Source organism: Loxodonta africana, chromosome 11 (assembly GCF_030014295.1).
Source record: "Loxodonta africana isolate mLoxAfr1 chromosome 11, mLoxAfr1.hap2, whole genome shotgun sequence".
In the NCBI taxonomy this organism is placed as follows: domain Eukaryota; kingdom Metazoa; phylum Chordata; class Mammalia; order Proboscidea; family Elephantidae; genus Loxodonta; species Loxodonta africana.
Window position 1 is genome coordinate 45,872,631 of NC_087352.1, and position 16,677 is coordinate 45,889,307.

The 16,677-nt window shown below is 41.6% G+C and overlaps 1 protein-coding gene across 1 annotated transcript in view; it reads left to right on the forward strand.

Moving 5' to 3' along the window:
* The window catches only part of RNF152 (ring finger protein 152), a 62,645-nt gene extending 49,706 nt beyond the window's left edge, over nucleotides 1–12,939 (forward strand). Inside the window, exon 2 of the mRNA XM_064294452.1 lies at nucleotides 4,343–12,939. Within this exon, the coding sequence (XP_064150522.1) occupies nucleotides 4,498–5,109 (612 nt within the window). The 5' untranslated portion in view covers nucleotides 4,343–4,497 and the 3' untranslated portion in view covers nucleotides 5,110–12,939. The remainder of the gene's footprint in view (nucleotides 1–4,342) is intronic.
* Nucleotides 12,940–16,677: the final 3,738 nt, after the last annotated feature.

The window sequence follows — 16,677 nt, forward strand, 5'->3', positions numbered from 1 at the left end:
TTTCAGTGGTTTATTCGTCAGAAGTAGATTGCCAGTCCTTTCTTTTGAGGTGCCTCTGGGTGGACTCGAACCTCCATCTTTGGCTTAGTGGCGAAGCATGTTAACCGTTTGCACCACCCAGGGACTCCGGCTCCAGCCAGAGTCACTCATTAAGCCAAAGACCTAAAGAAAGATTTCTAACGTTAAGCTGCCTCCCATTTTGTTGAGATGCTCACTTCTCAGGTAAGTGTGCATTCTTGTGAGATCCTTAACAAATGGTATCAATAGATGATCTGTCAGGCATACTAAGCACTGGAGGTTCAGCCTGGCGGCAGTGTGCTCAACAGTTACTTATTGTTGTTGGGTGCTGTCAAGACCATAGAATATTTTTACTAGAAAGTACTTTAGAAGATCATCTAATCCAGACTTGCAGTTTTACAAGTGAGAAAACTGCAGCACAAGAGTGCGGTGATTTGCTATGGTAACCCATCTAGTTAAGGTCAAAATTAGAGCTAAAATCCTTGTCTCCTGATTCCTACCAGTACTGACAGTCTGATAGATATTAAAACAAACCAAAACCAGTGGTTGGCATCACTCATTGCAAATCAATACTGCAATTTGGGCTTTAGTCCTTAGAATTTTCTTGATTCCAATATATTTTTATTTTTTAGATATGCATTGCCGAACTCTGGATAGAGTGGAATTGAGAAACAGAGACATCAAGGTTATGTGTACACTTTTGAGATCAAGTTCATGAGTCTTTTTCCAGTTTGTATAATAATACTGAGACTTAAGTGAAATGCTCTATGGCTAAATAAATACACCTCTGGTGGCTGTGGTTCAGTTGTGGCTGCGTGGTTAGTTGTGTTTTTGCAGACCGGTGGAGCATCGCAGCAGCTCTGGAGCAGGCATGCCCTTGGCTCTATGTTGCCTGCAGACCAGGGCAGCACCCAGGCTGTAGCCAGTCCTGTCAGACTCATTCTTCTCCCAGTGGGCAGTGGTGGCAGGGCCATCCTTTGGTTGTGTGGTGAGTCCCTGGTGTGACCTTGGCATTCTGGCTGCTGGCCTGCTGCTCTCTCCCTGTTCAACTATCTATGCCAAGGCCAGCCTGCCCGTAGCACTGCCACCACCTCCTGCCTTCTAGGTCACCCAAGACTTTTAAAGGACAGTTTTCATTCTCTGGATCCTTTGCATTGTCAAATATGGCAAACCAATATACTCACAGAAGGAAACAGGTCAGGTATAGTTTGGGCCAATAGAATTCTTAAGTGAGATTTGTCCGAGTCCTGGAATCCACTGCCTTCTCCAGTAAAACAAAGACTGTAGTCACATCAACTGGACCATAAATGCATTAGCAATCGTGTCCCGAAATAATTGCTCTCTGCTACCAGAGGACCAAAGTCAGTGACAACAGCTGCCACCAGCCAGGCCATTCTCATCTTTGCAAAATCAGAGTGTTTGTGAAGGTCCAATATAACTAAGTGGTTTTGCCAGCTGAAATACTGAATTAAATGGAATTGTAATTATTTTGTTTAATCCCATTTCAAATATTTATTATATTTTCTTGAAGAATTAAGTAAATGACCTGTATTAGAAAGAGATGCTATTTCAGTAGAAAAAGAAAAACAGTACAGTATCTAGTTTAATCTCTGACTTTGAGATTCCTCACCGAGCAACCGTTAAATTTAAGGTCCTTGAGTAGACTGTCAGATGGAACAATTCAAGGTCAATCAGATGTAATCGATATTGAACAATGGCCACAGTTGCACAGAAAGGCTTCACAATGCAACTGCTGAAATGTAAATCAGGAACGTTTGGTGATGCTTAAGAGTACAAGCAGGGTAAAACCATTTAGATTATTTATTTCATTGACTTTTTTGTCCTCAGGTTCATTTGCCTAGACTTCTAAAGCAATTGGGATTATAAAAATTCAATGTTGGTGACCTTTGTTATCTACCACCCACTAAATTTATGGAAAGCACTTTACCACACCTATTATAAAGATACTTAAAATTATATGTTGCTGTTGTTAGGTGCTATAGAGTCGATTCCAACTCATAGTGACCCCACGTGACAGAGTGGAACTGCCCCATAATGTGTCCTAGGCTGTAATCTTTATGGGAGCAGATCACCAGGTCTTTCTCCCACGTTGCTGCTGGGTGGATTCGAACTGCAAACTTTTCAGTTAGCAACCAAGCGCTTAACCATTGTACCACCAGGGCTGCTTTAAAATTATGTTGTTAAAAAAAGAAGAATATTACTTTGCGACAATATATTGATGTTGTAAACCAACTCCTCCAAAGCAACCACAGCAAAACACACACATAAATACACACATACCTTTGATTTGTGGCATTTTTCCCCCCCAGTCACCCTTCCCCCATATACACAAATCTCAACCCATTTTTAAAAAATATTTTAAAGCCAAGGCACACATTAGTATCGAGTTCAATGACTATTCAAGGCTTTTGATACAAAATGCCTTTCATATGTATATTGTACAATTTATATTATTTATGAAAATAAGTTCTGTCTTACAAACCATAATTATTTTGAGAGTTCCCTCCCTTACTGGCTATTCCTTTTTCTGTAGTCTGTTTGATCTTTATTTCAGATTTTTTCCAAATAAATTGTAGTGACACTTAAAATGTTCCAGTATATTTCAGTATATATTTATTCTTTTGTATCCTACCAAAGTATTCTTACCTTTTAAAATTTAATGAGTATTTTATTTGAGCATCACATCTTGTTCCTATAAGGCAAGGGACACCAAACGTAGGTTGCTAAAGCAATCACCACATTGAACTTGTATATAATACACTTGACAAGGAATTTTTGAGTTTCTTTTCTACCCTCCGTGGCCCTTGCTGCCTTTCTCTTTCTTCTTATAGTTGATGCATATATTTTGAGTTTATGATGAAAGGGGGAAAGAATGATTTACTATTAGTCCTGGTCCACAGCCTCATAAATCTCTTCTCTGTACCTAACTAATCATCACCATTACTAATTACGCTCCAGAAAATAAACTGGAATGCAGTACAAGTCAGTGTGTAAATCAGGAAGGCTGCTGTCAAGTGAAGCCCTGAAAAGAGGGACTGTTTTCCCATCCTGCTCTTGTGTTCAGCCAGGTAGTGTAAGGCCTAGAACTTTTTTGGGCAGAGTTGGAATTGGAGTAGTATAACCTCATTTTAAGGGAGCTTAACATAAATTAAGTGAACATTACTTGGAACATAAATCATGAATAAAATTGCATGTTGGTTTTGTTGAAAAATGGTAGCATGGCCGGTCTTGGGGCTGGGCCAAGGTAGAACACACACACTCCTCTCCTCCTCCCGAGCTGTTCACAGTGGTGTTCGTAGTGGCTCTGGGCAGAGCAGCACTGTGCCAGGTCAGGAGGAAGGAGAGAACTGGCACTAGCGCTCTCTGGCCCTTCCCTACATGGCAGTACGGGAGCACTTGGAACTCACTGGCCTTTACCATCATTCCACCACCCTGTTTGGCAGGGGAATGGGCAGGCTCAGAGAAGTTAAATGACTTGCTTAGCTGGCACAGCCAGTTAGTGACAGAGCGGACTCGAACCAAGGTTCTTTGAGGCCACAGCCCCTATTCTTTCTACTCTAACACTGCTTTCCTATTTTTACGTGTGTTGTCATTGTTAGTTGCTGTCGAGGCAGCTCTGACTCATGGTGACCTTATGTATAACAATGAAATGTTGCCTGGTCCTATGCCATCTTCGTGATTGTGGGTGTGTTTGGGTCTGTTGTTGCGACTATTGTGTGGTGTCTTCCAACCTAAGGACCTCATCTTCCAATGCTATATTGGACATGATTCTGTTGTGATCCATAAGATTTTCAGTGGCTGATTTTTGGAAGTAGACCATGAAGCCTTTCCTCCTAGTCTGTCTTAGGCTGGAAGCTATGCTGAAACCTGTCCACCATAGGTGACCTTGCTGGTATTTGAAACACCTGTGGCATAGCTTCCAGCATCAAAGCAACACACAAACCATTACAGTATGACAGATTAATAGACGAGTGGTGAGTTTTTATATATAAAAAAAAATTTTTTTTTTTCAAAGGTAGGTAAATAAATAACTTGTGGTCACTGTCTCAATATTGGTATATCAGTTTCTAGGGCTGCCGTAACAAAGTACCACAAAGTGGGTGGCTTATAAGAACAGAAACCTATTGTCTCACAGTTTTAGGAACTAGTGGTCCAGATTCAGAGTGTCACAGGACTGTGTTCTCATGGAAGACTCTATGAGAAGATCCTTTTGTCTCAAGAAAGCAGGGGTACAAATCCATTAGCTATATTAAGATCTGAGCTTGTTTGAAATTATTAACTCTGCATTTTTTGTCTCCTCCAGAAATGTGCACACTCAAGTATGCTAGATGCCTGTGAGCCCCTGGACCCCCTCCTGGCACTGGAACAGCAGGAAGAAAGAAGGTGCAGGCGTGGTGGGCGCTGAGGAGAAGCCCCTGCCCTCGGCCTGGGACTTGGCCTTCCTGCTCCCTGTCCACCATGGAGACGCTCTCCCAGGATTCTCTGCTGGAATGCCAGATCTGCTTCAATTATTACAGCCCACGGCGCAGGCCCAAGCTGCTGGACTGCAAGCACACCTGCTGCTCGGTGTGCCTCCAGCAGATGAGGACCAGCCAGAAGGACGTGCGCTGCCCCTGGTGCCGTGGCATTACCAAGCTGCCCCCTGGCTTCTCTGTGTCGCAGCTCCCCGATGACCCCGAGGTCCTCGCCGTCATCGCCATCCCGCACACCTCGGAGCACACCCCGGTCTTCATCAAACTCCCCAGCAATGGGTGCTACATGCTACCCCTGCCCATCTCCAAGGAGCGCACACTGCTGCCGGGAGACATGGGCTGCCGGCTGCTGCCTGGGAGCCAGCAGAAGTCGGTAGCCGTGGTGACCATCCCCGCTGAGCAGCAGCCTCTGCAAGGCGGGACGCCCCTGGAGGCCACGGAGGAGGAGCAAGACAGGCGGGGCGTGGTGAAAAGCTCTACCTGGTCCGGGGTGTGCACTGTGATCTTGGTGGCCTGCGTCTTGGTCTTCCTCCTCGGCATAGTGCTCCACAACATGTCATGCATTTCCAAGCGCTTCACTGTGATATCCTGTGGCTGAAGGGGGCTGCAGAGGAGCGTCTCTTGTGGGTGCCAACTTAGGGGGTGAGCAGGTGTTGGTGATGGGATCCGGGTGAGAAGAGGGGGCAACACTGACCTTTGGGTGCCAAGCACTGGCCTCTGGGTTGCCATTGATTAAGCCGAAGATAGCCGTGAAGGGTGGAATGGAAAGTCTTGACAAGATGCCAGGCAAATTGTTCTGAGTGTTGACGGCAACGGCTTTGAAGATGATTGCATGTATCCTCATAATCATTTAGTAAATGGACTGTAATTTATGATTTTTCAAAATCATGCTACAAGATAGACATATTCTATTTAGGTGTCAAACTGTACTAAGTGCATACAGTGTGATCTTGTCTAAATGCGGTAGATTGAAACAAAGACGCTATGTACACAAGTAGAATTAAACATGAGAATCCATGTAAAATTCAGTGGAGATAATGCCATGCTGTTTTTTTTCCTTTTTTCTTTTTGGGAAACACTGCCTTCCTTTAGCGCCTAAGGCTTTTTATACATTTTGAATTGCACCAAATTAAAATAAGTTCCATGAACAGTTTTTGGCGGGGGGGGGGGGGAGCGGGAGAAAACATTTGAACAAGTGTATCCAGTGTGTTGTGTTTTGTCATGTACCTTCATTTTTCTTCACTTGTAATTAGAGCTCGCTACGTGTTTATTAAACTGAAAGCCCAACAGGGGAGCAATAAACTGAGTAATAATGAGAAATACCTAATCCCATAGGAAACCTGTATGCCAATTTTTCTCAAGCCATCTCACAAAATAAGAATTTAAAATGTAAATATTGTGTGTTTGTGTGTGTGTGATTTGATTTACCTCAGGTCTTTAAGTCTCTTCGGAAAGAATCCTGGGAGTAAAACGTCGTGGGCGTGAGTCAAGTGTCGGAAATGGTGACTGTATGTGGGCACCTGGACCCTCCCAGTGAAGTGCCAAGTATATCTCCTTCAACATTCCCTCTTCTGTGTATTTAAGTCCTGAATTGAAAAAGGGTAAAAGTGGTGAACAACAAGAGTCTGTCTTTCCTCCCAGTTTTTGGGTATTATAATAACTATGAGTACCATTAATCAGTGGCAAATGTGGGCATGCAATTTAGTAGACAGGCCATGATTATTTCTGGAAAGATGTTCCATGGGAGCTAAACCACTTAGTAGAATTCCAGTTTCTTCTTGTTGGTATAAGCAAGAAAATGTCTTGTACTTCAGAATATGTTTGTTTTTTTTTTTTGAGAAAAGTAGTAAACTAACAACTGATATTCCCATTTCAAATGGACCTGTTCATCCTAAGTTCTCACATATTCCTAAACCTAATGGTCTATAGATGCTAGTGAGGAAAGATCCACTTGTGTTAAATGAGAAATTCCTGTCACTGGGCATGTGTGCATCCAGAAATAGCCGTGATCTTTACAGTTCTTTTCTAATTTCTTTTATGAAAATCATGAAGCAAGTGGTGTGTGACAAGGACGCCACTCAAAAATTCTTCTGTCTTTATGTTCCATTGAATCCATGGAAATGGGCAGGAGGATAAGCAGTGCTTGGTTCCAAAACGCAGGGCTGGAAAATAGCACTTTAAAATTGAGACGTAATTTCATTTACTTATACGCTATCGTCTTCAAGCAGCACAAAATAGGCACATGAAAGTAATGGGTTTTGTATCAAAAAATATAAAGAATAGAATACAAAGCTAAGACTAGTTAATTGACATGAAGATTCGATATGAAAATATGATTTTTCAAATCTTTCAAATTTGTCATTAAGACCTTTAGAAAATTTATTTGAAAGCTCAAACTAGAAATTAGATTGAAATGCCATTTTATTGTGTAAGCTACTGGACATTATTCAACAAATAATTTAGGATTTATTTGGTATTAATAATTTAGGTATCAGATTAGCTGAATAATATCCTCTCTTATGTAATGTAATATACGGCTGGGTTAGTGTCAATTTCTCAAAAGCTTTCCCAGGCTGCTGTAATGCATGTCTGACCTAATTTTTATTCCTCTTGGGGGAAAAAAATACAAAAAACAAACAAACAAAAATACTCCACAGAAATGCTGCTTTATGAAGGCTACATTTCACATGGACTTTAACCTGGCAATTTTAAGCCATGGCATATTCAAGTTAATTTTCTGAGTGATATCTACATACATTAACATACAGTGTGAAATGACTGAACCGTAGCATAGTGTGTGGTAGAAGTTAAGTAGGTTATATATAGACACTCGCGGGAGAAACGATGCAGCACACTGTGTCTCCCCACCCAAGGCCCTAGAGTAAAACTGCTCTGTGACTTTTACTTAAAAACAATCCCCTCCTAGATCTGCAATTAAACAGTGTAAAGTTAATCAGCTCTGTGATAGATGCCTGACCTTACAACTTAACACAGTAGCAACCCAAATCGGGATTTTTTGTATGAGTGTTATTGATGTAAGACACGGTGTTTAACTGGATTCTGCCTAGAGTTACTTGAGCACCTGTTTGTGAGGATGTGCTTTCGTGTGTGTGTGTGTGTGTGTGTGTGTGTGTGTGTGTGTAGGGTTAGGGATCAGTCTGCCAAGTAGAATTTTTATAGGCTGAATGATGTGATTTGTCATGCCATTACTCTGGCCCCTTCTGGCATTTACCCATGATGCTAACAACTCATCTACCCCAAGTGACAAGAGTCCAGTAATGTACTCGGCAGAATTCACAATTGCACATCATTTAAAAACCACAACTGAAAGGACTAAAAGCACAGAAAGTTAGAGCTGAAAGCAACCTTTGGTAGCTCCATTTTGTAGATGAGTTCACTGAGGCTCACCAAGGTTCGCAGCAGCTTGTAATTCTGCAGCAATTGGGGGTCGGCAACTTCCCCTTACTGTCTCACTTTCCCTTCCCTTCTCCAGCCTGTCCACATCGCTAGAACCCTTTTCAGGATTGATAAATATCCTATACTAACTTGGCTATTGCTTTAGGAGTTTTGTTTTTTTGGGGGGGAGGGGTAGATTTATAGATTCATTTTAGTTAGCATCTACCTCTGGGAAACAGAAGGAGAACTGATTTAGGGATGGGTATAGACATTTCGACTAGAGGGCACTGGATGTTGGGTGGGTATAGACATTTAAAGAAAACTGTCAAACCATGCGATTTGGACTGTGAAAGTTACAAAACATTGATTTTTTTCCTCCCCTTATATGGACAATGAGTGTTGTGTAAATAGTAAACTATAAGAAGCATGAATTTTCGTCTTTATTAATGATTTTGACATTAGCAAGAGGATGCTTAACACGTCAGGTGGAGCCAAGTACTCTACCAAAAAACATTGTCTTTGGAAATTTTTTGTATAATGATCTGGGGCATAAATTGTGATGAAAAGGCAAATTGGTTCTCAGTTCTGGTCATACTTTATGATCAGTAAGCTATTAGGTATTTTCTTTCAAAATATAACTAAACTTAATCTTGTGCATGATTTAAAGAGTGGGCCCCTGGAAGGTTATTAAGTCTAGATCAGTGCTGTTCAGTAGAACTTTCTGTGATGATTGAAATGTTGCATAATCTGTGCTGTCCAGTACTATAGCCACTGGCCACAATGGCTATTGGACAATTGAAATGGAGTGAATGCAACTGAGGAACTGAATTTTTAATTTTAGCTAATTTAAATATCCACATGTGGCTAGTGGCTGCCATATTGGACTCCAAAGTTCTAGATGGTTGTGCACTGGAATATAGCATTAAGGTGTGAATGGAGTAACAAAGTGAAGGCAAAGAAGAGAGTTTGTAGTCTAGTAACATGCAGTATTTCTGGACTAGCGTATGTGACCTCAAGTATGACAGTAAAGTTCATTATTGCCCTTTGGGGTTATTACCTAGATACTTTGGACCAAGAGATGATCAGTGAAGCTTAAAGAGTGCTTTATTAAGCCCCTTTTCTGGGGTTGTTAGCTGCATGTGGATCTATTGTCCAAAAATAGTAGTTAGACAGTAGTTGTAAAATGTTTGACTTGCAAGATATGCATGACCTGTGCTGTGAAACTGTGTTTAGGGTCTTGTGGCCAAAAAGTAAGTGTTACAGAAAAAAACGTTTTAAAAAGCCTAATGAAATCTTTTGCACTTCCAACTTCATCTTACCCAGATTTCATCACTGCGTTAGTCAGATGTGAAATATAAGAGCAAGCATGTTTTGCAGTGTTCATAGATAGTGTTTTTGTTTGCTCTTGAATTTTGCCAGCTTGTCTTTGTATTTGGTGTGGGCATCATTTTTCAGATGCCAGATTAAAAAGTAGGTACTATTTTTAGAGTGAGATTTGACATTATTCTAGTCTTGTTTTTTATTGTAGCGATTACTGAAAGAATTGAAGAGTTGAAGCCTTGCACAAAGGCATTTTTTTTAACAGTAACAGGCATTGTCAATGAAATTAAAAAACTCGAGGGTTATTAAAACTACTAGGATTTCTTTCTAAGTTAGCTTGAGATATATTTTCATATATAGATCAGGCTCTTCGTGATAATCCAGTATTTATTCCAGTCTAGATTTTGGTTTGAAAGAAAGAGTTCCTATACTTTTATTTGAAAATCTATGTCATATAAAAATTGATTACACTGCTTTTCACTTTTTTCCAAGTGTAATGTAGACCAAATGCATTTGCTTCAATTTAGTGGAATTGGGTTGATTTTTTTTTTTCTTTCTAAAATTCGTCAATGGGCAAGACCATTTTTCTTAGCTTGTCTTTAAAAATTATTTTTAAATTTTTGCAAAAATGGTAGTTCTCCTTTAGGTTTAAGAGGAGGCTGGGATGCCCAATGTTAGTCTGTTTAGGATGCCCAAGGGTTGTTGGTATGAGAGGAGTGATAAGCAAAAGATTTTGGTTTCTATCTTTCCTTAGAAGAATGATGCTACCAAGCAGACAGTATTAGGTTTCCACGCCTGAAAGGTCAACAGCTAGTTGATTTGTCATCACTGACCTAGATGGAGAAGCTATTCCTTGATATTTTCATCATTCTCTGTAAAGCATCACCAACACAACCTTTAGCAAAACAGCAACTCCAGAGAGTAATGAGGTAGTCAAGGTGATTCAGTAACTGTTTTGAAAGTAGTAGTCTATTTCAAATGCAATGATGATCTGTTGCTGAATTTTGTTCAACCTGAAACACTTCTAAAAGACAAGTGGAAGTTCATGCCACTGATTTTTCTGACAATTGATTCACAATATATATCTGCACATGACTTAGCTGTAACTGTCATTAAAAATCAAGTAACGTTAGTCACGTTTCCCATTTGTGGACTATACAATGTTGAATTTATATGTTAGTTTCTTAACAAACCTACGGTCTTTGGGAGTGTCTAAACTCTTGAGACCTTTCAAATATATGAAGATGTGTGTTCTACTGTATACATTTTATTGGAAAGCCATTGATCATTGGAGAATGTAAGCAGGTGGGTCATTTAATTTCTGTCTTCAAATGGCTTTTCTTTTTTTTTGGCTCTGCTCAACTGGTTGGGGTAGAGGACCATTATTTCTGAAGTGTGGCTCCAACGTTTTGCACAAGTTTCCTCTGTCAGGTTAATGATTTGTTTTCAGGATTCACTGCCAGGGGTATCCCACTATGTATATCTCCCTTATGATGTAGTGGTGCTTGAAAACACTCATCTTGTTAGCTGGACTTTATTATTCTAATCTAAGGTTTTTTATACTATTCATATTATGATGCTTTTAGTGACAATCAGTATTATTTGGGGCAAAGTCCTGAGGGCCCTCCTGAAGTCTGCACCAGCATGTGTTTTCTTTGTGTTTGAGGGACTGTCCCCTTACAGCTGTCTCTCCTTCTAGAACATGCTTTAAGTCCATCACTATGGAATTTAAGGCTAAGAGCCCATGTCAAAGTCTTCTGTAAGGGTGTGAGGTATTGGGTTATTCTAACGAGAGTTTCCTAAAGTGACACCCAATTTTTAATTTGGCCTTTGTTCTTTGAGAATCCAGAAATAGACATTGGGTATGATGGTGGTGAAGGAGCATTGGCTGTAAGAAGAAAACAGGTGAGTCCAATGTCCCTTAAAGGGGAACAAGTTGGTATTTATGTGGTCGCATCTGAAGTAGCCACAGAACACAGTAGCTGGTGTCTTACAGTGTGCTTCAGGAAATTCCTGGTAGGGTTTTCCTGGCTGAGAAACAACCCAACTACCGAGTAGATCCTCTGTGGGAGAGGTGGAGACATGGACTGGGGCATCTATCAATGGATGGGAAGATAATGCTCTGACAGTGAGAAAGGAAAGAAAACCTGTTATGGGATTATAGTTACAAAACAAAATGAAGGTCACTCATGTCAGAAATCCGTGGAAGAAGGAAGCACAGGAAAATTAGAAATAACTTAGTCAAGCACAATCGGCCATTCTAGTATGGACCTCCAAATTCTTAACTTTGGGATATTTAAGTGGAAAGCATAACAGGGAATGTGCTCAGCTGATGAGGGGATCCAAGGAGGCCCCGTTTTTCCTATCTTTTCCTCTAAGCTTTGCTTAGGTTGTCAGCACACTAGATAATTCTAGAGCCGGTTCTAGAGTCAATTGCTGAGATCAGTACAGACAAGCTTTTCTAGCATCTTCTTAACTGTGGAATGCAATACCTGCTCCTGTGGATCTATCCTGACTTGAGGATACTAATCCTGTTGAGAAAACCCTAGAAATATTTCGGTTTATATTCTGGTTGTTGTTATTCATTATGTTTTTTATTCCGCCACTTCTGCATGTTTGCCTCGCTGGACGGTTGTGGGTATGGCCACTGGTTTCAGCTTGGGGAGGTTATAAACTCCTAACATAAGCCATGCAGCTCCCATGCAGGGTTCCTTCCATTCTTACAGCCCCACTGGTGGGTTCCCTGGCCCTGATGATAACAAATACTCCAGTCAAATGGCTAGATTAATGCTGCTCAGAGGCTGTCAACTCGAGACCTTGACATGTTTCATTTATAATTATGTGGATTATTTATTTTAGGAGCTTTTCTTTTAAAGGGCCAAGTAGCCCTACAGATAAATGAGCTGCTGGGCTGTGTAGAAAATATTGTCCAAATGTTGCCAAATATTGACTTCGTAAAGGGGCTATCAAGCTGCTGTTTATAAATCTGAATGTCTTAAAAGCATTCTTGCTTGCTCTCTTATAGATGGTGTCTTAGTGAGTCCTGAGTTTTTCCAGTGAACCCAATTTTAATATATGGTATTTTTGTATGCCAAACTGGTGTCTTGTCCTTTGTACATGTGGTAATGTTGATTTTATGACTACTGTTAAAACACATTTGCTATAATTAAAATTCATAAAACGATTTCAAATGGACTCACGTGTTGGGTTTTTTTCCCCCCTCCACCTCAAGAAGGAAAAAAAAAGTTGGCTGGAATTTTCATCATCAGTTACACTAAGGATTTTAATCGACTTGGGTAATAAAGCAACAATAAGCTCTTGAGCCAAGGATTTGAAGTGATGACTTTCAAGTGGCTCCTCCGAGAAGCCCAAGAATGTGTTTTTAATCAGTAAGCCCAAAGATGCTTTTGCAACTCAGTTTTGTGTGGTTTCTGGTGACCCTACCTTCATCCTCCACTGTTCAGAGTGGCAGTGACATTGCATCAGAACCCAGGTGTACGAAGTATAGATCAGCTTCCCACCAGCCCCCAAGCAGCGGGAGGCTGAGTGCCCTGGCCTCCCTGGCTCTGAGTCAGAAAGAGGATCCTGTAATAGATGCGCTCACCAATAGGGCAGAGGGCATTTTCGAAAGCCTTTTTTGATAACACTGTCCTGTCTTTCAGTAATTCTTGATCACATCACCAAGCTTCAATTTTCGTTTGGCAGGTGGCCTGTTCCTAATGAAGGGGTTATCAATGACCTGACTTGTGTGGGTGCTAGGGTAAGCAATGCTCTGGCTCTGGGAAATGAAAACAATCCCCAGGTTCTTAACAGTGGGGGGCGGGGGGCGGGGGGGGATGTGTGACTGTCATTCAGTATTCATCTCATACCAAAAAGTAAGTTTGTACTGGGGAGACCAGATGTTCAAAAGTGTGAAATTTATTTAGCATATTTAATATTTTCTTTTTTAAAATAAAAAGACTAGTAGTAAATTTCCCTGGTCTTTAAAAGGTAGGGGTGTGTGTGTGTGTGTGTGTGTGTGTTGAGGGGAAGGGGGTTGGGGTTACCTTATTGTTAGAGCTGCTTGCCCATGCTTGAGCTTTTGTATCACTAGAGATGGAGTGGTGCAAATGGTTAACACTCTCAGCTGCCTGCAGAGAGGTTGGAGTCTACCCAGAGGTGCCTCAGAAGAAAGGCCTGGTGATCTGATTCCCAAAAATCAGCCATTGAAAACCCTGTACAGCACAGTTCTACTCTGACACACGTGGGGTCACCGTGAGTTGGGATCATCCAGACAGCAGCTGGAACTGGAGAAATGGAGTGGACTGGAGGAAGGTGGAAAAGCATTTAAGGCCTTGGCTCCTTCAGGTCTTGGCTCCTCCAGGTCTTGGCTCCTCCAGGCCAGGACTGGATCTTATCTGTAGACTTACTTACAGACTTGTAGTCCTACCTATAAATTTGATGGAGAGCAGGGTAAAGGAGAAGGGATTATGAGTGAGGCTATCGGTGCATCTTGCCAAGGGATGCTCCCACTGGCAACCTCTTCAGACGACACTCTTCTTGGGTAGCACAGGTGTAGATCTGCCCCTAGGTGTAGGGCTGGAAGGAGAGGGTGAGACCATGTCATCTCCAGGATCCTTACCATTCTGGCTCCTTGCAAACGGCGAGTGAGTGCAAACAGCTGAAGGTCTAGGAGGGGGATAGTGGAGGGTGCATGGGCGAATAAGGGTGACCAGGCCTCTGCATTTACTGTCAGCCACCCTCACCCTCAACCCTTACATCCACATACCCCTTCCTATAAAAAACCCATTGCTACTGAGTCAATTTCAACTCATAGCAAACCTATAGGACAGAGTAGAATTGCCCCGTAGCGTTTCCAGGGCTGAAAATCTTTACAAAAGCAGACTGCCACATCTTTCTCCCGTGGAGCAGCTGGTGGGTTCGAACTGCCGACCTTTTGGTTAGCAGCCAAGCACTTAACCGCTGCATCACCAGGGCTCCTTCCCCTTCCTATTCTTGGCCAAATTTCCTGAAATGAAAGCCTGTCTATCTGCCAATGCATTATTTTTCTTAATGCTTTTGTTTCCAGTGATACTTCTTAGAAGAGAAACCCTGTCTCACTGAACACAGTGTAGCACTAGGCTGGGTAAATGGCAGATGGGGAAAAGAAACTGATCCTAGAATTAGACTGAGCCTCTGCCTTTCTTTTTATAGGTTTGAAAAGTTTTGCACAATTCTTCTTGACCCAGAAAATGATACAGCAGTAATTGGATTCAGCCTCTCAGTCCCCAAACCTCCTGCTCTCCATATTTCCATCTCTTCACACTATTGCTCTTGACAAATGATTATTTGTTGAGCTAGAGTGAGTGAACGTATAGATGTACGTGTCTGCATGTGTACATGTGGTGTGTATGTGTGTGTGTATGTATATGCAGATAAGTGCTCACATAATATACACATATATAAACATTCTGTGGACTCTTGGCACATATTTTTAAGTATGGTAAAAGGGTGAAGATCTTTACAAGAAATCCAAGTGAAGTACTCCGATTTGGCTACAAGGAGAGGGTTATTTACATAGAATCGTGAGGAAAATAATGGAGGAAAAAGCTCCTCTTCAATCCTTCATTCCTTCCTTGATCATTAGGCAGTAGAGGCTGCTGAGATGGACAAGATGGAAATGGCCCCTGTCCTTATGGACCTTCCAGTCTTGTAAGAAAGACACTCCTTAATAAATAAACAATTTTTAAGTCTAATATAGAAGCACAGGCTGTTTGAATATCTAAAACAGGGAAGAGGGTGGGCTTGCCTGCTGGGTTCAGGGTAGGGGATACAGCCAGCAAAGGCTATCTGGAGGCTTCTAGGATAAGATGTGAAGGATGAATTGGGGTTAGTAAGTACCGTTTGCAGAAACATTCAAGAAGGGACAATAAAAGAGAAAGGCATGGGGCCTTTTATCAAAACAGACAGTTTGCTTTTCTTGTTAGGCTCCCTGCCATCCATACATGGCCTTGTGCCTGTTATGCTGCGATTGATGATATTTCAGGATTGCTCCCCAGTCTCAGAAATACCCTTAAAGGAGCATTTTACAAAAGCACGGTTATGTGGTCTATTTCACAGGTATATATCTTTATAAGACATCACTAATATGACCTGGCTCCGCATGAACATTTTCCTCACTGTCCTGGTATAACACGCAGTGTTGTTTTCTGCATGCGCTGCGTGCAGAAGGAAAGAACACGTGGAAGCTTTTGTTCCAACACATGTGCTATTAGTTTCTGAGTCAAACAGATTCAGAGCTGGATATTGCTGACACAAGCTACAGAGAATCCTAAGGTACAGTCTTAAGAAAAGTATTTCCCAAGCTATTATTTTGAGATATTTGTAAGTATTATATGAAAAAGTGTTTTGTGGTAAGTAAACTGGGAAAACACTGGGTTAAAGAGGTTTTTTTTTTTTCTTCTTTAATTGCATAACTTTTCAGAGTCTTTAATAGGGTGAAAACCCAAACCAAACCCACTGCCCTCAAGTCGATTCCGACTCACAGCAACCCTATAGGACAGAGTAGAACTGCCCCATAGGGTTTCCAAGGAGCGCCTGGTGGATTCAAACTGTTGACCTTTTGATTAGCAGCTGTAGCACTTAACCTCTATACCACCAGGGTTTCCTTAATAGGCCAAAGGGCCTTGCAAATCTCTAAAAGGGCAACATAATATGCATTGCTTTTATGTATACATATAAAACATGTAGGGTAGCTATGAGTTGGAATCGACTCGACGGCAATGGGTTTTCAGATAAATCTTGAGCAGCCCTAGTGGCACAGTTGTTAAGCACTCGGCTGCTAACCGAAAGGTCGCCAGTTCAAACCCACCAGCTGCTTCACCGAAGAAAGCTGTGGCAGTCTGCTTCTGTAAAGAGTGTTGTTGTTGTTAGGTGCTGTCAAGTCGGTTCCGACTCATAGGGACCCTCTGCACAACAGAACAAAACACTGCCTGGTCCTGCGCCATCCTTACAATCGTTGTGAAGCTTGAGCTCATTGTTGCAGCCACTGTATCAATCCACCTCTTTGAGGGTCTTCCTCTTTTCCACTGACCCTGTACTCTGCCAAGCATGATGTCCTTCTCCAGGGACTGATCCCTCCTGACAACATGTCCAAAGTATGTAAGACACAGTTTCGCCATCCTTGCCTCTAAGGAGCATTCTGGCCGCACTTCTTCCAAGACAGTTTTGTTCGTCCTTTTGGCAGTCCATGATATAGTCGATATTCTTCGCCAACACCACAATTCAAAGGCTCTATAAAGAGGATAGCCTTGGGATACCTATGAGGCAATTCTACTCTGTCCTGTAGGGTCGATAGGAATTGAAATCAATTAGAGGGCAATGGGTTTGGTTTGGTTATTGTTATAGCATGTGAATTGCAACAAAAGATTACACACATTCTTTTCTTCTCCACACAGTACAGGCAGAAACA